The sequence below is a fragment of the Podarcis tiliguerta genome (assembly GCF_965153285.1).
Source record: "Podarcis tiliguerta genome assembly, chromosome: 1".
Classification (NCBI taxonomy): Eukaryota; Metazoa; Chordata; class Lepidosauria; order Squamata; family Lacertidae; genus Podarcis; species Podarcis tiliguerta.
Window position 1 is genome coordinate 54,117,298 of NC_139534.1, and position 21,502 is coordinate 54,138,799.

The 21,502-nt window shown below is 43.8% G+C and overlaps 3 protein-coding genes across 3 annotated transcripts in view; 2 read left to right on the forward strand and 1 right to left on the reverse strand.

The window, feature by feature from the left end:
- The window catches only part of MAX (MYC associated factor X), a 703,696-nt gene that overhangs the window by 643,964 nt on the left and 38,230 nt on the right, over positions 1 to 21,502 (reverse strand). The window lies entirely within an intron of this gene.
- On the forward strand, positions 7,736 to 8,797 carry LOC310683850 (mas-related G-protein coupled receptor member D-like; the record flags this gene model as incomplete). Its single annotated transcript, XM_083454289.1, has 1 exon — positions 7,736 to 8,797. The coding sequence occupies one exon, from the start codon at positions 7,736 to 7,738 to the stop codon at positions 8,795 to 8,797; it is 1,062 nt and encodes a 353-aa protein (XP_083310415.1).
- On the forward strand, positions 17,976 to 18,932 carry LOC310683857 (olfactory receptor 4S2-like; the record flags this gene model as incomplete). The annotated part of the gene is made up of 1 exon (XM_083454298.1): positions 17,976 to 18,932. The coding sequence occupies one exon, from the start codon at positions 17,976 to 17,978 to the stop codon at positions 18,930 to 18,932; it is 957 nt and encodes a 318-aa protein (XP_083310424.1).

Consider the following 21,502-nt stretch of genomic DNA (forward strand, 5'->3'; position numbering starts at 1 on the left):
GCTTTATAGGTGCATGGAAATAGTTGTGTCTGGTGAAATTTTGCCTTTGCTGCAATTCTTAAAATCATAGGTATTCTTTGAAGACTAGAACAACAAGAGAGACATTTTACCTGACCCTTGAAGACCAGCTTAAGTGCACAGAAATGCAGCTGAGGAAGCTCCCTCCATTCATATCCACGGCAGATATACCTTCACTTGCTATGTTGCTGTGTGTCAGACTGTTAAGTGTGCACGCAAGGGGGGGGAATTAAAGTAACAGCATGGTACTCCTAAGAGGTGGGCAAAATAGGTTCGTGACCACAGCACATCCACTTGATATACATTTGAACCCCCTCCCCTTTGATTAGGTTCGCCACACCTTTTCCAGCATAGCCAATGGTCAGGGATGGATGGTCTGCTCAGAAACCATCTTTCTTATGCAGTTATGTATTCACTGGGAGGACAGATTATTCAGAATCAAGAAAGGTTGCCACACTGGGGCAGAGAGATGTTGCACTTCCCTTTGAAGCAGTGGCGTAGCTTGGGGGGTGCAGGGGGGGGCGGCTGCACCGGGCGCAACATCTGGGGGTGAGGGTTAGGGGGCGCAAATCCACAGGTTAGGGGGCGCAAATCCACGGGTTAGGGGGCGCAAATTACTTGCCTTGCCCCGGGTGCTGACAACCCATGCTACGCCACTGCTTTGAAGTTACAGTTTGAGATAGCAGGAGATCCTGTCGATGGAGCTTCTCTTGCCTTGATTCTCCACCAATTTTTTTGCCCACCCTTCTCCCTTGCCTTAAGTGGGACAGAATAGGAATGCAGCTCGTAGGAGAGGAATATGATCGAGGGGAACAATGGTGAACCTGGACAATCTTGCAGCCTCTAGCCTTTGAAACAGCAACACAATATCTCCTGGTTGCAACTTGCCAAGCATAAAATCGATTCATACCAACAGTTCCTTTATAGTCACCCAAAACAATCAGGACAACCAAAGTCCAAGGTAGAATGTGCAGTGACTCACACTAGCTCAGTGTAACTTATCTGATACTAAGACTATGAGTCCTGCCCACTCACCACATATTGAATGGCAAGACCAATATTTCCTCTCTACTCATCAGCTTCAGAATGGGGAGAATACTAAGCTGCTCTTCAGAGTGGCAAATGAAACCTTCAGTTGAATGGCTGTGCACTCTGGAGACATTGAGGCAACACAGTCCTAAAAAGTTTTATTAATAGCTCCCAGCCGAGCTGAAGATCCTTAAGAGATTCTTTCTCTGGGATGTTGCTGCCATCATGTGGTCATAAAATTCCTTGTGCTTTTTGTTATCTTGTTATCTAAAGTCCGTAAGTTAAACCATCTGATGTTGAAAGGGCTAGTAATTTTTTGTTTCTGTAACTTTCAAATATTCATATTTTATATGTAATAAAATAATTAAAATTTAGCAAAATAATGTTACTACCCCCACTCCCAATACTAATAATTCTTTTTAGGGACTGTGAACATAACAACTCAAATTTGTTTTGTATGTATGTTTAATTTTTATTCAGTTGTATTTCCTTCCTTTTTTCTTATCTGTTATTGAAGTGTATGTGCTTTCTAGAATAGAATAGAATAGAATAGAGCCCTTAACAGCTTCGGCCCAGTTTACTTCAGAGTGAGTTTCCTTCTTTTGGCTAATATGGACTTAAAGGGAGGTTTAGACCACATTCTAGTCCATTGGGTGGGGTTGATTTCATAGCCTATGTCATGCTCCCATTGTTCTTAGATTGCGTCATGTGGGGTTGCAGGATTTTGGAGCAGTACTTTGTATATTGTGGATACCATCCCTTTGCCGTGTCCCTCTGCTGTCAGGAGAAGTTTTTCGAAGGTGGTCAAGGGCCTAGTGGCTGCTGATTTTACTACTGGATTGTTTAAGAAGGCGTGTAGTTGATGGTGTGTTAGCCAAGATATTTGGGTGTCCCTAATTTGTCTTGTATTTCTTGTGTTGGTGTGGGTTTGTTGTTTTTGTAGAAGTCTTTTAGACAATAGTTTCCTGATACCCTCCTACCTCTCTCTCTTGGTGTCGGCAGTGGCCATGGCTGTGGCAGTAAGCTGGTGCTTGGCTGTGTGGGGACGACTCCTTTTTGCTTTTTGCTTTCTGTTTTCTGTTTGGTTCCAGAGGCCTCGGAGCTGGGCTGTCAGTGGGGTGCTCCCGGTCCCAGCGCACTCAAGGCCACCATAGGGGAACTAGGGCCTCCCCACAGCCTCCCTGGTTGTTGTGTTCGGCACCCCTGGTCCCCCCCAATTGCGGTGGTAGCAGTGTTGGTAGTGTGGGGGCCAGCCAGCCAATGCTGTTGGTGCAGGTCGTCCTCAGGAGCTCTGTGCAGCTGTGGCATTGGCCATCTTGCCTTGCCGGAAGTCCCCATTGTCTCTTCAGGTTGCGTTTTCTACAGATCTGTTACATCATGTAAGCCACTTTGAAGAGTTCTGCTCATAAAAGTTGTCCATACATATTTTTAGATAAACAAAATAAAGGCTCTGCAGCAATAAATACGATCACATTTAAAGTGCTTCAACTGGTGTACCTGACGAACACAGATTTCCCCCTGGAAACTGTATAAAACAGAGCCACATGATGGCAGCAAAGGCTTGAGCATGACTGATTTCATCAGAGCTCTAGGTCAGTGTTTTTCAACCTTTTTTGGGCAAAGGCACACTTGTTTCATGAAAAAAATCACAAGGCACACCACCATTAGAAAATGTTAAAAAAATTAACTCTGTGCCTATATTGACTATATATAAAATAATTCTCTTGAATAGGAATCAAATAAACACAAAGAAAGTATTTTATAATTAATTTATTATGAAATAGTAAGTAAACAGAAATATGAAAAATTATAAAATACTTTATAGGCCACTGAATACTTTATTCAGTGCGCAACCTGGAATAGGCAGGCACAAGTGATGGAATAGGCATGGCACAGGTGATGGTACAGGCATGGCACAGGTGATGGAATAGGCATGGCACAGATGGTATAGGCATGAGGAGGAGGAGGACTGACAGGAGGACTCACTTACCGGGCTGCTGCTGCTGCACAGGGCTGGACTCACTCGTCTCTCTTCCGAGACCCGACCGTGACCGACTGGTTCCATATGACCTCCTCACCTCACGCTGCACCTGCGGCCTGGTCTGGATCCGGATGCGGTCTCTCTGCAGTGCCGACTCCCGCCGAGTCCTGGTCTCCGTCCGTCTCCTCCTGCTCCGGTCCTCCTGGTGACTCGAGTCGCGGCATCTTCTTCTCTCCGCTGCTGCGCACACTGTGCTCGGGCGGGAAGGAAGTCGGAAGATGATATCCTACTGTGATAGGTCCAGGCTGGAGTCTGGACCAATCACAGCCCGGACATCAGAAAACTGGAGAGTGTCCCCCTGAGGAGCGCCAATCGGCGCCCCTGCTGGCCGAGGGTGGGGTCAAAAACCCCACCCCCCCATACCCAGGACACAGTCCGGCGCCTGCCTAGTGGGCGAAAATTTGACTTTTTTTTTTTTAAAAAAAAATCTTTCGAATTTTTCAATTTTTCCCACGGCACACCAGGCAACATCTCGCGGCACACTAGTGTGCTGCGGAACAGTGGTTGAAAAACACTGCTCTAGGTATACTATGGGGATCCAGGCATCTCTCCTGAAGGCAACACTTCTGCTGTGGAGGTATCCCATTTTCTCAGCAGTGAAATTGCAATATTTTCAGGACTATGAGCACTCTGCCATTATTATTTATTATTCATTCAATTTATATACCATCCTATACCCAGAGGTCTCAGGGTGGTTCACAGAATAAAATCAAAATATAAAACCACAAAATACATAATTAAAATAAAAACAACAACCCAAAAGGGCATAGGATCCTCACAACATTTAAAGTAAGACAAGTAACAAACCTAGACAGGAGCCACTCATTGGAAAGACCATGACCTCTGAAATGTTCGCAGCAATATTTATTGGCAACCAAATTGGTCAGGTGCCTTTCTGATACAAAGACAAAAATAGTTTTGAAATAGGAGTGGGAAGGGAAATGCCATAATCCCATGCCCTTGCACAAGAAAAGCTGAACACTGTTACCTACAGAAACTATGCAAATTAAAATACTTTAAAATACTCCAGGATGTAATAATGAAGGTATTCCAGGAAGTAGTTTATTGGCAGATAAATACATAGATGGACAGATAGAGAATCTCTGCAGTGACCTCGGTGGCTTTTGGTCCCATTTATTACCAGATGCTTCTGGACAATCTATGTGGGCAAGAGTGGCAGGCAGTGAAATTTTTCATAGGGGATCAGTTAGGGCCAGAGGCGCCAGCTTGCGATGGCTGTTGGGAAGGGGGCCAACATCATGTGCATGATCATTGTGCCTCCCTCCCGAAGCCAGGCACAAGCTTCCAGGGCTCTGAAACAATGCTGTAGCCCTTCTGTCTCCTTCCCAAAGCCAGACTTGTAGGTGCCTCTTTACACTGCCCCACAGGGCCCTGGGAAGCAGCCCCTGGCCAGCTTCAGAGGCACCATTTGCCTGAGGAGCTTGTAGCCAGGGCTGCTGCAACAAACAGCTGTGCAAGCCTTTGGGAGGCAGAGATGCAAGGAGGGAAGGAAAGAGGGACAGAGGCCAGTGTTGCCCACGGCACCCCTGACCATTGTTCAAGGCACCCCACTGATTTAGGGGATTAGCCTAGTCCTCCTGATCCACTGGCCGCACACCACTGGTGGGCAGATTTTCAGTGGTCCTACTCCTATTTCACAGAGCTGTCTTACGAGATTTCGCCTTTCTTTCTGTCAGAGTGTTCCAACTTGTAACCTCCCTTTCTTGCTTGACGTGAAACTGCTTGGAGAGGGAATGCGGGGGTTGGTGTGTGGTGTTGTTTTTATTCTGACAACACCCAGTTCCAATTTTCATTTTCTTCATAAGTAACCCCAGATGAATCAACAAGCCCACACCTCCCCTATTTCTTTCTAGACACAGATTGTTCAAACGGTCTCAGTCCCGAAACCAGGCAGGAAATCTGTTTGGAATGGGTCCAGAAAGCCTAATTTAGAAATGTCTAGAAGTAATCAGTCACTGCTCACTGTTAGAGGATCTGTCAATCTTCGTTTCTCTCAATTTCTCATTTTTCCTATTCAGTTTTCCACATTCTCACATGTGAATTTTTTTTTTTTAAATCCTCATGAATATTCATTTGCATTTTAGTGCAAACTAAATATACACATTTGCATGCAATTTTGCCTAACACACACAATTTTGCAAAGCAATTTCCTGCGATATAAAACATCCCTGCATGTTATTTTCATGTATATATGCATTTCTATGCACACTTCACCCCAGTAAATGCATTTTTGTACACATTACTTCGCCAAGAAGAAAGAGAGTAAGAAGGCAAAGGCTGGTTGGGGTTGGGATCCCACTGCAGATATATAATGACAGAGGCACAAGAAACTAATGCTGGTTAAAATCATTCTGATCTGCACTGACGGATGAAGGCGGGGCAAGGGGAGCGGTCCACCCAAGCTGCCATTCCCGGGGGGGGGGGGGTTGACATCGCAGCCACCCTTGCCCCCGCCACCCAGACGCTAGGTGCTTGGCGTGCACCCCTGGGATGCTTGGCGCTTGCCACGCATGCCCCGGCACTGCTGATCTGCTCTTTATTTAACAACATTGATATACTGCTTGAATGTAACAAAACGTATAAGCAGTTTGCATGAAATATCAAAATATCAAATAAAACAATTAAAAAGCAGTAACTAACAAAGGCTGCCATCCTGTACTCACTTACATGTAAATAACCTGCATTAGACTCAATGTGTCTTAATTCTGAGTAGACAAGTATAGACTCACACAGTAACTAACTCTTAATTTAAGAGCCAAACTACACAGTGCAATCAGCACACTTTTAATAAGGTGTGTATAAATTCGCCACTTTCAGCAACAATGTGGCTCTAAACTAGAATGTGCTCCAGATCGGTGCCCCATGTTGGTCTCCTGCTGAACCCCCTAATTGCTCCCCAAGGAGACATTTACTGTGACAAGCATTTTCAGGGGCAAATAGTAGGAACTTGGGCAAGGATTTTCAGGAGGAAACTGGTCCAGCCCGTCTCCCCTCCCTCAGATCAGGAGCGCATTCTGAGTGGGAGTTCTGCAGATCCCTTTCCTCTCAAAATACAAGTGTCTGGTTTAAAGTTTGCTAGAAGTGCTTTGGCCCAAAGTACTTTTGCCCAAAGTGCTTCACTCTTCCATGCCAGGTGAATCAACAGCACTTTGCCAGTTGACCTATAAAAGGCTGGTGCCGCTAAGGAACAGAAAGTCATAAAGGTGAGCACTATCCAATAATTTAAAAGATGGGAGGAGAACATAGAGATATTGGAATGCAACATTTTATCTGTGATCTCATTTCAATTTTTCCAGGTGAATGAAGTTGCTTCTTGAGAAAATGACTAGTGTGAGAGTACCCAGAGTCTCCAGATGACACATCAAGTTATAACGTCAAGCCTTGCTCAAGAGGGACTTGTTGAATTGCCATGCCCATCATAGAAAGCATTTGAAAAGTGGGTGCCTTTAAGAGCCAGAGCAACAATCCATGCCGCCTTAATTAAAGAAAATCTTTCTCAAGCACATTCTGCTGGAGGAGGTTATAGCGACTACAAGAAATAGATCTGCTCACAGCCAGCTAGTGGATCTAAAAAACGTTTTTGCTGCCATATTGAGGAAAAACAGAAGAGAGGAACAGGGCTTTTTTTCAGCTGGAACTCTTTGGAATTTAGTTCTGGCACTACTCAGATGGGCACCATTGGCATTATATGAGAACAAGGGAGAACAAGAGAGACATTCACGGTGAGTTTCTAGAAAAAAAGCATTGGTTAAAAGACATGCTTTCTGAGAGACAGTGTGGTGTAGTGGTTAAGAGCGGTGGACTCGTAATCTGGTGAACTGGGTTCGATTCCCCGCTCCTCCACATGCAGCTGCTGGGTGACCTTGGGCCAGTCACACTTCTCTGAAGTCTCTCAGCCCCACTCACCTCACAGAGTGTTTGTTGTGGGGGAGGAAGAGAAAAGGAGATTGTTAGCCGCTTTGAGACTCCTTAGGGTAGTGATAAAGCAGGATATCAAATCCAAACTCTTCTTCTAAAAAGAAAAAGAAAAAAAAGACACGGTTTCTCTGTCCTGGGGATGGGGGAAATGGAGCTTTTAAGTGAGGACCTGTGCCTGGAAAGCACGGGGCAAAAGGTAAGTGTGGATAAGCCCACCATATGCTGATGCTTTGTTTTTAAGGCTCATGCAGTGGTTGTTACAATGAAATTGCCACCAACAAACCCAGAGTTTGCATGGATCTATATTCCATGGGTTCATTCTGCTGGGCTTTGGAGTGACAGGAGAGCATCATTGCTGCTTTATTCTGAGATGTGAGAAGTAATTTTGTTCTGGTTGAAGTATTGCTGTGAACCAAGGTGTTTTATTTTTTAAAAAGGTTGCTTGTATATTTTATTAAGTTATGCATTTAATATTGTATACGGCACTGTGACCTGCTTGGTAACCTTTGGGTAAAAGACGGGTTACAAATACCACAAATCTGTCAATGCATAAATCACCAATGGGAGTGCTGCCTGAGTTACTTACTGATACGCTTCCATCTTCTCTGTGCTTGCAGGTGAAAAGGGACAGGAGGGAAGAAGAAGCAGAAGTAGTAGTAGTAGTAGTAGAAGAAGAAGACATCTGCAAGCCCCAGCAAAGCCTGTGTGATGGCTTACACAACACAGGCACATTTGCTTATTCACAGAATTCAGACACAAACCTGTGATACTGGATACAAAGGCTCTGTGCACAATTTAACAGATGACATCATCTATTGCCTCAGTCTGTTCATCTGCATCTTTGGCCTGCTGGGGAATGGGATTGTCCTTTGGTTTCTCCGACTAGACATCAAGAAGAATCCACTCTTCGTTTACATCCTCAGCTTAGCAGCGGCTGACCTTTTCTTTCTCTTTTTGCGCCTGTTTATCACATCTTTCTTTTTAGCGCAGTATTTTGCCACCCACATCCTTCAGTGGTGTGAGCTGATGTCCATATTGAGCAAGATGGAAGTGTCCTCATTCAGCAGCAGTATGTATTTCCTCACTGCTATCAGTGTTGAGCGGTGTCTCTGTGTGCTGTGCCCATTCTGGTACCACTCCTTCCGCCCTGTGTGGTTGTCTAGTGCAGTGGCGGCCGTGCTGTGGTCTGCTGACATCCTGCTGTTTGGGCTGGACATTTGTTCTTTAAGTCACAAAACAGTATGTGATGAAATGCAACAAAAGATCTCTCTTGTCAACCTCGCCTTCTTCACCCCTATCATGATTCTGTCTAGCCTGACCCTGTTCATAAAGGTCAGGTTTTGTTTTCTGCAGCGTCCGACAGGACACCTCTGTAAAACTATCTTGCTCACAGTTCTTGTGTTTGTTGTTTTCGGTGTTCCCCTCAATGTGCACCACATTGTGCACCTTTATGATGAACTCTCCAGTGTTTTTTACATGCTTGCCTGTATCAATAGCAGCATCAACCCTGCCATTTATTTCCTGGTAGGTTTCAGTAGAAGAAGATGGTTCAGGGAGCCTCTCCAGTTCATCATTCAGAGGTCCCTAAGTGAGGAGAAAGAGGCCGAGGAGGAAAGCAATGTCTGCTGCAGTACTGCTAGAGACATAGCAAACAGCCAAGTTGAAACCCCTAAGGCTAGTGTAGCCAGTGTGAAGCCCGTGGGCATAACTGGGCCAGTGATGACCTCCCCAGGTGCTTGTGAAATCTCTGCACTCTCCTCACAGCTTTAAAAAGTATATACATTGGTACCTCGGGTTACAAACCCTTCAGATTACAGACACTTCAGGTTACAGACTCCAATAACTCAGAAATAGTACCTTGGGTTAAGAACTTTACCTCAGGATGAGAACAGAAATCGCGTGGTGGTGTGGCAGCAATGGGAGGCCCCATTAGCAAAAGTGATACCTCAGGTTAAGAATGGACCTCCAGAACGAATTAAGTACATAACCAGAGGTACCACTGTAGAGACATGGAAGGAAATGAGAAAGGCGTCACTCTTCACCCTTCCTCTCTCGACTCTGAACTTTTCAGCCCCCATCATTCAGCCCGGACACTGAGCCCCAGCTTTGAGAGCCTTCTGGTGATTCCCTCACTGTGAGAAGTGAGGTTATAGGGAACCAGGCAGAGGGCCTTCTTGGTAGTGGTGTCTGCCCTGGGGAACGTCCTCCCATCAGATGTCAAGGAAATAAACAACAATTTGACTTTTAGAAGACATCTGAAGGCAGCCCTGTTTAGGGAAGTTTTTAATGTTGAATGTTTCACTGTGCTTTTAATATTCTGTTGGGAGCCACCCTTGTGGCTGGGGAAACCCAGACAGTAATAATAATAATAATAATAATAATAATAATAATAATAATAATAATAATAATTATTCTAGGCTGAGACTGAGACCATAGCTGCCACTCCTAGCCTTAAAAAGTACATTGAGGTACAGAACACCATCCATCTCCGATTGTTGAGGGTGACAGGTGATGTGGCAAGTTCTCACACGTCACACAAGCTGTTTCAGAATCACTCAGAGAAATGGTAGAAAGAACAAGCCAAGGGGAATTGATTCTCCTCACCTCAGGATCAAAAATAACTCAGTACTGGTCAGGGGCATTGGGACAAACTAAAAGAGGGATCCCATGAATTCCTGAAACCAATCCTAGCATGAGAAGCAAACAGTCCCCTGGTGGCACATGACAAACCTTGCAGCTCTTCTTCCAAAATGACTGCACTCAAACATGGTTCTTGGGTAACAACATCTGCACAAAAAAGGCTGCTCAATGAAGAGGGTCTTGCCTTCCACCCCTCCCAAGGAACCACTAGAGGTAGTGGGACAAGCACCAGTTGCTTTCTTGTGCCATCAAAGGGATGAAAAGTATCCTTCTTATTCTTCTTGCCAACTTAATGGACACCACCAGAGACTTTTCCATAGCCAGCAGAAGAAGATCAAAGAGGCAGCTATGGCAGGCATGGATGGCAGCAGGAGAATGTGAGGGAGAGAATGAGTTTTGCAGTGATAGCATTTTGAGCCTCATTCCTGGTGCAATCTGCGTTTGGTCCAACCTTCCTGGCAGTGCGCAACCCAGAGAGTGGTGTGGGAACTGTAGCTGCGTCTCCCCTTTGGAGTGAGATGTTGTGGGTTTGGATTCTCCCATGAGATCTTGCAAGAAGAGGGATGGGTGAGGCCTTAAAAGGCCCACTTGTGAGTGTACAGGGCCATTTTGCCCTATGATCTCATAAGGGGCCTGAGGAAGGATTGGCCAAGAAATGCCTTAAACTTGGTTACAGCCTCTGCCTGACTGGAATCTCTCTCCTGGTCACCCAGTGAGACCCTGGTAGCTTGGCTTGCACCATACCAGGGTTCAGCACAGGATAATTCCCATGGAGGGGGGCTGGGTGTTTCCCCAACCCCGATGGAGTGCTATTCCATCAGCAGGGGGTGACTGGAATGAAGAAATGATCCTTGCCCTATTTCCATGCCAAGCCTGCTTTCCACTGTAGTCAATAAAGATTTGGCTTGATTTCACCCAACATCTATGTCCTGTGTCAATTATTTCACCAGTCTTGCAGGACCGCAGCTTGCACCTGCCCGGGTATTATTATTACTGTTATTAAAATTTGCATAGCGCCCTATACCCACAGGTCTCAGGCGGTTCACACCATAAAATCACACCATGAAATCACAAAATACATTTTAGTATATGTGCTGTCGAAGCGAGCACTAATCACAAAATACATACTAAAAATAAATACAAGAACAACCCAACAATCAATGCACATACATTTTAATAAAATATACAAGAGATCTTCATTTTATTGAGCTGTCAGAATAGGGAATTTAAAAAGACTTGCTCATGTCTTAACCCCCCCCCAAAAAAAACCCTCAGAGAAAATGCTCGGAAAACTGGTGATCAATATATTCCTTTGGATTCTAAAAATTTTCCACAATCTTGTGTGTGAAATGTCTTGAAAATGGACTTGATCTGAAATGGAACTGTCTATTTTGAAACCTGGTGTGAATTTGAATTTAAAACTAGAATGTGTTCTTGGAAAGCAAGCTGATGATTCATTCATGCCTCCTCCCAATTTAAAAAGAAAAGGAAGAATTTCATCGTGCAGAAACAGGAAGATGTGGTGGATTGGTTTGGTGTCCTTACCTTAACTGGAAGTTGAGTTCATAATTTCTTTTTGCTATGCTAGCGTTAACTGGCATCTTGCTTATTAACAATGTGAAAACAAGGTGGATTTCAAAACATTTTGATAATGTAACTGAATATAAGAAGCATGTTGATGTGTTAGATTTAGATCAAGTTCTGTATGAGAAGAATCAAAACTATTTGCATCTCACAGAGAGTGAGAAAGACAAAAGCCAGGGCGGAGAGTTGAAAGTTTGTTTCCCAAACCAACACTGGATACAGAATAAATAAGAATTTGGACACAACCTAAGTAAAAGAGGGGTTAGGACTGCAGCCTTGGCAAGAGTTTGTACCTGAGTCTCCCATTTCTCAGCATTCTTATTGCTGTACCAAACCAACACTGAATGCAACGCAAGACATTACATTCGGAAAAGTGGGGGGGGGGATTGCTCTTAGCATACCCTGCAACATTTCTTCAATAGGGATGTCCCATTCCATAAGGGTAATTTTACTATTATACCCTACACATCTTCCTGGGTTGCCCCAGCCACTCTGGGCAGCTTCCAGCATATATAAAAACATGATAAAACATCAAACATTAAACAAATTCCTTATACAGGATTGCCTTCAGATGGGTCAGATAACTTCATACCCTCCAACATTTCTCAAATGAAAACAGGTACATCCTAAGGAAAAGTGGGGCATTCCCGGATCAAATCAGAAAGCAGGATGGCTTCTCTAAATCAGGGACATCCCTGGGAAATAGAGACACTTGGAGGGTCTATGTTAGCTGACAAACGTTGGCTAACACCTTTCCATTTCCATTTTTCGGTTTTGGGGCAAGAAACTGGAGTGGGCACTTATAGCTTCAGGTTTACCTGGTTGTTGTAACTTCAGATTCCTAGTCCTTGACTGAAGAATTTAGGCTTTGCTTATAGCAATGGCTGATTGCTTAGAATCAAGAGAGGAAACTATACCCCTTTGATCCTTTGGCAAAAGCTGATGCCACGAACAAGGTGTTATTGAAGACAACTGCAGGACCTGAGAAACCTCACCTCCTTTTCTGGTATTAAAGCCAAATATTTGTTCATTTCAAATCAAAAAATGAATCTCAGCTCTCCTGCCACCTTGTCTATTCTGCTCTCATAGCTACTTAGATCTCCATTATCTCCCCAGTTTCTCTTCTTACTAAGTTTTCCAGGGACAGTCCTGGGTTTATAGAAGCTGTCCTGGTTTCTGATTTGATCCTGGAATGTCTCGCTTTTCCTTAGGATGTCCCTATTTTTATCAGAGAAATGTTGGCGGGTATGTTAGGTGACCCCTGAGCCAAGGACATAAGTAATTACAGTGGTACCTCAGCTTACATACCATTCAGGTTACATACGCTTCAGGTTACAGACTTCGCTAACCCAGAAATAGTGCTTCAGGTTAAGAACTTTGCTTCAGGATGAGAACAGAAATTGTTCTCCGGCAGTGCGGCGGCAGCAAGAGGCCACATTAGCTAAAATGCTACCTCAGGTTAAGAACAGTTTCAGGTTAAGAATGGACCTCCGGAACGAATTAAGTACTTAACCTGAGGTACCACTGTATACAACTTTTAGAAGACATCTGAAGGCAGCCCTGTATAGGGAAGCTTTTTAATGTTTAGTTTTTTTTAAAAAAATAGATGTTGGAAGCCACTTAGAGTGGCTGGGGCAACCCAGTCAGATGTGCAAGGTATAAATAATAAGATCGTTGTTAATATTATTATTGACATTCCTATTTTCATCAGAGAAATGTTGGATGGCATGGAGTTGACTTACAACTGTTAGGTACATAGAATCTACACCACATGAAATTTTTTTGTGGTCTGGCTTCGGGAAGTACTCTGATAGAATAACTTTGCACAAGCACATTCAAGGCTGGGCACCAGGAGTTAAAGAGAGCATCAAAGACTGCTGCTACAAATACTTTTGAAAAGTGATGCACAAAGTTTAGTCCTTCTTTGGCTGGTGTCCCTCTTGCACTTCTTGTGGCCCCTGGGATCTTATTATCCAGGTTTAGGCTATCTTGTTAGCATCAGACATGTTTCACGTCATACTCTGCAAATTGGATAGTTGCATCACTCTGCCCGATCACTCCACCTCCCCAGAGATTCAAAGTGGGTAGATTTGATATAGTGCCACATGAAGGCTAAGGAACATCTCCACACAACCCCTCCCACCCCCAAAAGAGGGAAGTTGAGAAACCATTATGCTTTTCCATGACTGCATATAAAAATGTCATCATTGAAGATGCTCAGTCACCCTCCCTTTGGTACAGAATAGCTAATTTATTAATTGGGAAGGAATTCAGTTTAGAAGAGTCCTCCTTACTATGAGCTACTCTTCTGAATGAAGAAGAGAATTCTACATTTCAGGATTATTGTTTTCTTTTGCCCATTTACCATCCAGTGCCATAAAAGTGAATGGCTCTGCATCAGGCTTCATATCCCTAGTCTAGATGCTTTTTGCTTTCAACTCATTATGTCAAGATAGTGAGAAACTCCAAAGGCAACCTTGAAAGAACCACACAAGGCTATCAACAGCTGCAAATACAAGCAAGGTATACTGTTGCAGAAGGGATGCCTTCTATATATATGTGTATGTGTATGTGTATGTGTATGTGTATGTGTATGTGTGGACAAGTTCATAATCAACCCCATTGTACTCAATGATACTTAAAAGTGCTTAACTGTTATTTTAAGACATTCAAAGGGAGAAAAAGGGACTGTGTGTGTGCACTCTTTGTTCGGTAATCTGGCTGTTCAGCCCAGTTTCTCTTTCCAACATCTCTTAGATTCCCAAATGCACAACAGATTTATTATTTATTCAGACAGGTCTTAATGATATAAGGGAACATGCTATAAGATTAGCTTTACAGGGCTATACAACAATACCATCAGGAGTGCAGCTATGCCTGACCTTGAGGGTGAAGTCCAGAGGGGTCCCCAAATGACCACTCAGATAGTGGCAGATGATGGCAGCAGCGGCAAGTGGCATCAGTCCCTGCTATAGCATGCTGTGGTCCACCCATTTTTATTTTTTTAAATTACAAGCAGGGTGCAGCTGGCTAGGCATGCATATTACAATTTTTATTCAGAATAGTGCTAATTTCCAAGTAAACTGGCTTGTCCACATCAGAGCAAATTGTGGACTTGCACTGGCCTGGCTCCCCATTAATATAGGGGCCCCACATGATGTCCTCCCCATCTCAGTGGTGTCCTGGACATTTCCCTCTTTAAATGTGGGGCTTTAGAATCCTTGGAAAGTATGAATCAGAAAAAGCCAGGCTTTAAAGTGGGGAAGGTCATGAAGACCTCTGGGATAGGGACCACGTTTTGTTCCAGTTTGGAGTAGTCCTATTTGTTTTGCAGCAGTAAGTAAACTTCACTTCATTCCTAATTGCACAATCTCATGGTGGTACTATGATTTAACTGAGTTTTCAAAACGTGCACAGAATCTTTTTGTTGCTCTTCTCAGATGGGCAAACATTTTATTTTCTCTCTAATATATCAGGAATGTAGAAGCAGCTGCCAAGCATGGAATAACAATAGTGGAGGTAGAGGAAAGAAAAATGTTAATTGTGTGCTTTGAAAGTGAAGTAATAAATGTCACTAGCGAAAGGATCCCCTCCCTTCCATGAAGCCTATTAAGTTCAGTTTCTAAAACTTTCTAGCTGTACCACCGAGTTGCATAAAAGCACAGCAAAAAAATCCCAGGTTAAAATCAGCACGTTCTAGGGGCTTGTTCACACTAGAGAAAAATGTCTATTTGTCTGGTTTGTTTCCTCATTAATTTTTGTATGTGCACATGATGCCCTCTTCCTCTCATTTGTTGTCCTGGACCTCCCTACCTTTAAATGCAGAGGTTTTTTAATCTGTGGAAAGCCCAAAATGACCAGGTAATGTGTGCTGACATTGGGTGGTGGATGCCTTGCTCTGGCTCTGTCCCAGTTCTGTCTCCTCTTCCCCCATCACCTCCTCAGGCTTGCCCACCCTGGAGCATAATGTGGATTTACACTTGCCTGTCTTCCTATTAATGTAGGTGCATCCACAAGACATCAGTGTTGTCTCAGACCTTTCCCTCTCTAAACCAGTGCCGGATTTACATATAAGCTAAACAAGGTATAGCTTAGGGCCCCACTCTCTTGGCCCCCCCAAAAAAAAATTAAAGAAAAAACAACTGGATGTACATTTCCTTTTTTTAAAAAAATTAAATTTTTATTGATTTTCAACCAGAATACATTTATGTACATTTGTTATACAAATAAATCTTGTATAAAACCTTTAACTCTGCCGAGCTTCAGACTTCCTTCCCCCCCTTCGGTAAGTATCTTATAATTTCATTACATCTCATATTTTATTCGTTTATCTAATTAACCATATCCTGTTGAAGTTAATCAAACCCTGCCAGTGTCTTTAAAGATTTACAATTATCTCTTATATACACCAAATATTTACTCCAATTTTCAGAAAACTTCTGATCTTCCTGATCTCGTATTCTCCCTGATAATCTAGCCAGTTCCGCATAATTTATCAATTTAACCTGCCAGTCCGAAATAGTTGGTAATACATTTGTCTTCCAATTCTGGGCCAACATAATCCTTGCTGCCGTTGTGGCATACAAAAATAAATTATTATCCTTCTTTTTAACCTCCTTTCCCACTAATCCCAAAAGAAAGGCTTCGGTTTTTTTTTTTGAAAGGTATACTTAAAGATTTTTTTAAGCTCGTTATAAATTAAATCCCAAAAGCCCTTCACCTTTCGACATTTCCACCACATGTGGTAGAGATCTCCATCTACCTCTCCACATTTCCAACATTTCTTATTTTTCATTCTGTACATCTTTGCCAGTTTTACTGGTGTAAGATGCCACCTAAAAATCATTTCCCATAAATTCTCTTGTAGTGCCGTGCACGCCGTAAATTTTAAATTCTCACTCCATAATTCCTGCCACGCTTCCAATTCAATATTGTAACCAAAATCTATGGCCCATTTGATCATGGCTTCCTTTACATCCTCATCTTTAGTGTACCAATTCAGTAATAGGTCATATATTTTTGACAGCAATTTGTCTTTTCCATCTATAATATCTATATGGAATTTATATATATATATATATATATATATATATATATATATATATATATGTATATTTACAAAATATAAGATAAAAACAAATAAAATAAAACCTACAGATAGCAAATGGCTTTAGATACCTATTAGGTCCATAAATTACCATGTAGCATATCTTCAACACAAAAACAGTGACAATTTGTTGTTGACAAAGGACAGCTAGACATATAAAGGGCCCCATTACCTTCAGTAGCTTAGGACCTCATCAGACCTAAATCTGGCCCTGCTCTAAACACAGTGTCTTTCTATTCTTGGAAAGTCCAAAACATCTAAGACCATTTAAAGGGTTGGAGGAAAGTTCCAGGACACCACTGGGATGGGCATGTGGGCACTCCTGTATTAATGGCAAGACAAGCAGGTGCAAATCCACATTTTGCTACAGTGTGGACAAGTCCTTTATTTCTTTCCCATTGCCTCTTTATTTCACTTTAGTAAATAATACTGTAAACTTAAGGCACCAGGTACATTTGAGGATTTCTGCTCTAACCAGGGCTGTCTTACCCATAGGCACCAGGGGTGCGGGGCACCGGGCACCGGGCTCTCAGGGGCGCCAGGCCGAGAGTCCGGGGCCTGAGAGTTAAGTCCGGGGAAGAGCCTGCCCGTTGGTTAGAATGCCACCTCGGGCTCTTCTGCTGCGGGCAGCTCTGTGCTGTGAATTCGGGAGTGACCAAGCCAGTGAGATGCTGAGGTGGTCAGCCAGCTCTGCCCTCCTGCATGCCTGGGACTGGGCAACCTGGGGGGGGGGGGCGCCAGGCGGATCTTTGCATTCCAGCGCCACATATGCTTAAGACAGCCCTGGCTCTTACTGTATGATTTGCAAATAAACGAAGAGCAGAATTGACTATTACGGATGCATTAGTTAATGGGTAACTTTAAAAAGAGAGAAGAAAAGGGGATTTAAATCAGCTGCTTATTCAGAAAGTGAAAAATAAGCTGAAATACTGTATATACTCAAGTATAAGCATACTTTTTCAGCACATTTTTTATGCTGAAAAATCCCCCTTGGCTTATACTCGAGTGAGGATCCTTTTGGGCCGCTCCTTCCTCCTCCTCCTCCTTTGCTGCTGTCTGCATGGTGGCGGAGGAATGAGCAGCACGGAAGCAGCCCTTTCAGGCTGCTTGTTCTTCTTCCACCGCTGCTGCCACCACCACCAGGTTTGTGGTGTGGTGAACCGGCTTATACTCGAGTCAATATGTTTTCCCAGTTTTTTGTGGTAAAATTAGGTGCCTCGGCTTATATTCGGGTCGGCTTATACTTGAGTATATAGGGTACCTTCCTGAGTTCAGTTACTGTTAAGGAGCTGCTGATTTAAATCCTCTTTCCTTTAAAAACAACAACCCTAGTTAACTAATTTGTGTACAATTGCCATTGAGGGATGCCAGTGCTGGTTGGGAGTCGGAATCCAACAGAGGGTGAGAGATTCCCCATCCCTTTAATATGGAGTTGCATGGCAAGGCTTCCTTCCTGGCATGCTAGCACTTTTTACTTGCATTGAGATATATATATGCTATGGTTGACTTCACTCTGCTACCTCCACCATCTGATTGTCATAAAACCAGGGGGAATCCTGAAAATGACATGCCAGTTTCTGAGCATCTTCATTACTTGTTTCTGCAGGTGATCTAGATATGGAACTCAAATCTCCAGCTGAGAACATAAACAATGTGACAGAGTTTATCTTTTTCAGCTTCACCCAAAATGAGGAGCTGGAGAAAATTTGTTTTGTGGTTTTTCTGTTCTTCTATTTAGCCATTGTGCTGGGAAACTCTCTGATCACAGTCACCATCATCTTCAGCTCCCGCTTGAATTCTCCCATGTATTTTTTCCTCAGCTACTTATCTTTTGTAGACATCTGCTACTCCTCTGTCACGGCCCCCAAAATGATTATAGACTTCCTTGTAGAAAAGAAAACAATTTCCTTCATTGGCTGCATAGCGCAGCTCTTTGGGGTCCATTTCTTTGGCTGCACAGAAATCTTCATCCTCACAGTGATGGCGTACGACCGGTACATTGCAATCTGCAAACCTCTCCACTATACCACCATTATGACCAAGCGGGTTTGTGGGCAGATGATAGCAGCCTCGTGGGTTGGGGGGCTCATGCATTCATTGGTGCAGACCCTTTCCGTCACTCAGGTCACCTTTTGTGGACCCAATGAAATTGACCACTATTTCTGTGATGTCCACCCTTTATTGAAACTGGCTTGCACAGATACCTACATTATTGGCATCATTGTGGTGGCTAATAGTGGGATGATTGCATTGGGCTGCTTCATCATCCTGGTTATCTCCTACATTGTCATCTTGGTTTCTTTGAGGTCTCGCTCTTCCGAAGGGCGTCAGAAGGCTCTGTCTACCTGCGCTTCCCACATCTTGGTGGTCATTTTATTTTTTGGGCCATGCACCTTTATGTACATACGCCCTTCCAGTGACTTTGCAGAAGACAAGTCGGTGGCTGTGTTTTACACCGTGATCACCCCGATGCTCAACCCATTGATCTACACATTACGAAATGCGGAGATGAAGAATGCCATGAGAAAACTATGGAGCAGGAAAGTGACTTCAAGTGAGAAAGCAAAAATGTGAATTTTAGCATCATTTATGTCATTAATTTAGTTAAATAAGGTACATAGAAATCCAGTGGGGCGAAACCACTTGGACCCATGCCCCGAAAGCACAGGGCAAGCAAAAAAACTGCCTGGACCCATGCTTTCTAGGCATGGGACAAGTGGGTGTGTAGATGAGCTTGTAGTAGTAAAAACGCAGCTGGTGCAGATTTTTCAGCTCTGGTGTGTCAGGATTTATGATCTCCCTCTCATACCAAGATTTATTGGTATTTACACAGTAGTTTCAGTCCAAGCACACAGCTCAATCTTCCTCACTAGATGGGTCAGTTGAGCCCACTGAAGGGTGGGCTCTTTGCCAACAGGATATCCTCCATTGGCTGCCCCTCCTGTTGGCCTGACACCAAGCCTGGACTCTACTCCTCCTCCTAATACAAGGAGACTCAGGAGCAGCTTGTCCAGTCTGCCCCTCCTCCCCTGAGAACAGGTTTGAGAGCTGTGGCCCCTCTCCCTGCCTTACACTGTCTTGGGAATTTACGACATGCATTCCAGGACGGGAGAGGCTCATCTCATTCTCCGCATGGGAAGAAAGCAAGTCTCCGTCTCTTTCTGCCTGCCACCCCTCCTTGGTCCTTGGAGCCCTCGCTGTCACTCTGGGAAGGAACGTTCCTGACATGGTGTAATGTGTGTACAACTATGTGACTCAGTACCTTGGTAGCTGCACTTTGAACTAGTTGCAGCTTCTGAACCAGGCACATGGGTACAGTGGTACCTCGGGTTACAGACACTTCAGGTTACAGACACTTCAGGTTACAGATTCCACTAACTCAGAAATAGTACCTCGGGTTAAGAACTTTGCTTCAGGATGAGAACAGAAATCGCACGGCAGTGGCGCGGTGACAGCGGCAGGCCCCATTAGCTAAAGTGGTACCTCAGGTTAAGAACAGTTTCAGGTTAAGAACTGACCTCCAGAATGAATTAAGTTCTTAACCCGAGGTACCATTGTAGTCTAATCATGAGGTTACCAATTCATGTGCCACCCTGGCAAGACTAGCCCTGTCCAGGAATGGTTGTAGATGGTGCACAAGTAACTCTGTCTGTCTGTCTGTCTGTCTGTCTCTCACCCACCATTGAAAAAGCTCTAATTCTTCCCTCAGCAGCCCCTATAAAAATGTCTCCCTGTGCTGTGTTTAGGTTTGGGGAAAAAGCATCTTATTGCCTCCAATAGCAGATTTTCTCCAAACCTAACTGAGGTGCAGGAAGGGAGAAAGAAGGAGGTCCTGATGGTTTCTCACCACTGTACTATGAAATAATGAAGAAGAAAATTAGTGGAGTGATGGAAGGAACCAAATCTGATTTGGTGAGCCATTCAAAATGTCACCATACTGTTTGCCAGTTCATTCCACCGACTCTGGTGTCCCCCCTCCCCCAGGTGCATTCTGCAAAGTGTTATTGCCACACTCAGTGGCAGATTTAAGTTGATTAGAGCAGGAGCATCAGCTAAGTCTGGTTGGGTACCAGAATAGAAAAGCAATATGAACCAGTTCGAAAGGATTATTTGTCTAAACAAGTTCCACCAGGCAGGCATGGACTTTGGTCGTTCAAATGTCAGTGGTGTCCTATGTGAGCCCAAAATTTGGCATCACTCTGCTCAGTTCACTACGTCATAGTTGTGATGCCCTGCGGCACCTCCTAGGCTTGGCGCCCAGTGCAGTAGAACTGGTTGTTCTCTGCATCAGGCTACAAGACGAAAAGAGAGATAGGATTGCAAGGCTTTCCAGCCATTCCGTGGAAAGACCAACAAAATTGAGCTGCTCCTTTCCTTGAACTCTTTCCATTCCAGCTGGTGTTTACAAGAACTCTGTAATTAAGAAACAGTGCCTGGATTTGTCCCCTACTTCCAATCCCTTTTGTGTTATGTGTTTTAGATTGTAAACTTGAGGGCAAGACTGTCTTATCACTGACATTTGTAAGCTGCTCTGGGAGCCTTTTCTGATTGAAGAGCAGGATAACAATGCTATGAATGAATGAATGAATAAATAAATAAATACCTTGGTTTTCACTTGCTACTTTGGCGTACTGTCTATAAATGTGTTCATTTGTAAGGGGATAACTCCATTAGATACTGAAACACCAGAAGGAAAACTTCTGCACACATTTGAGATAGGATTCAATGTGTGTTCTCACTCAACTCCTCTACCCGGTTTTGTAGAGCAATGACATCCTTCCTAGAATCATAGAATCATAGAGTTGGAAGAGACCACAAGGGCCATCGAGTCCAACCCCCTGCCAAGCAGGAAACACCATCAGAGCACTCCTGACATATGGTTGTCAAGCCTCTGCTTAAAGACCTCCAAAGAAGGAGACTCCACCACACTCCTTGGCAGCAAATTCCACTGTCGAACAGCTCTTACTGTCAGGAAGTTCTTCCTAATGTTTAGGTGGAATCTTCTTTCTTGTAGTTTGGATCCATTGCTCCGTGTCCGCTTCTCTGGAGCAGCAGAAAACAACCTTTCTCCCTCCTCTATGTGACATCCTTTTATATATTTGAACATGGCTATCATATCCCCCCTTAACCTCCTCTTCTCCAGG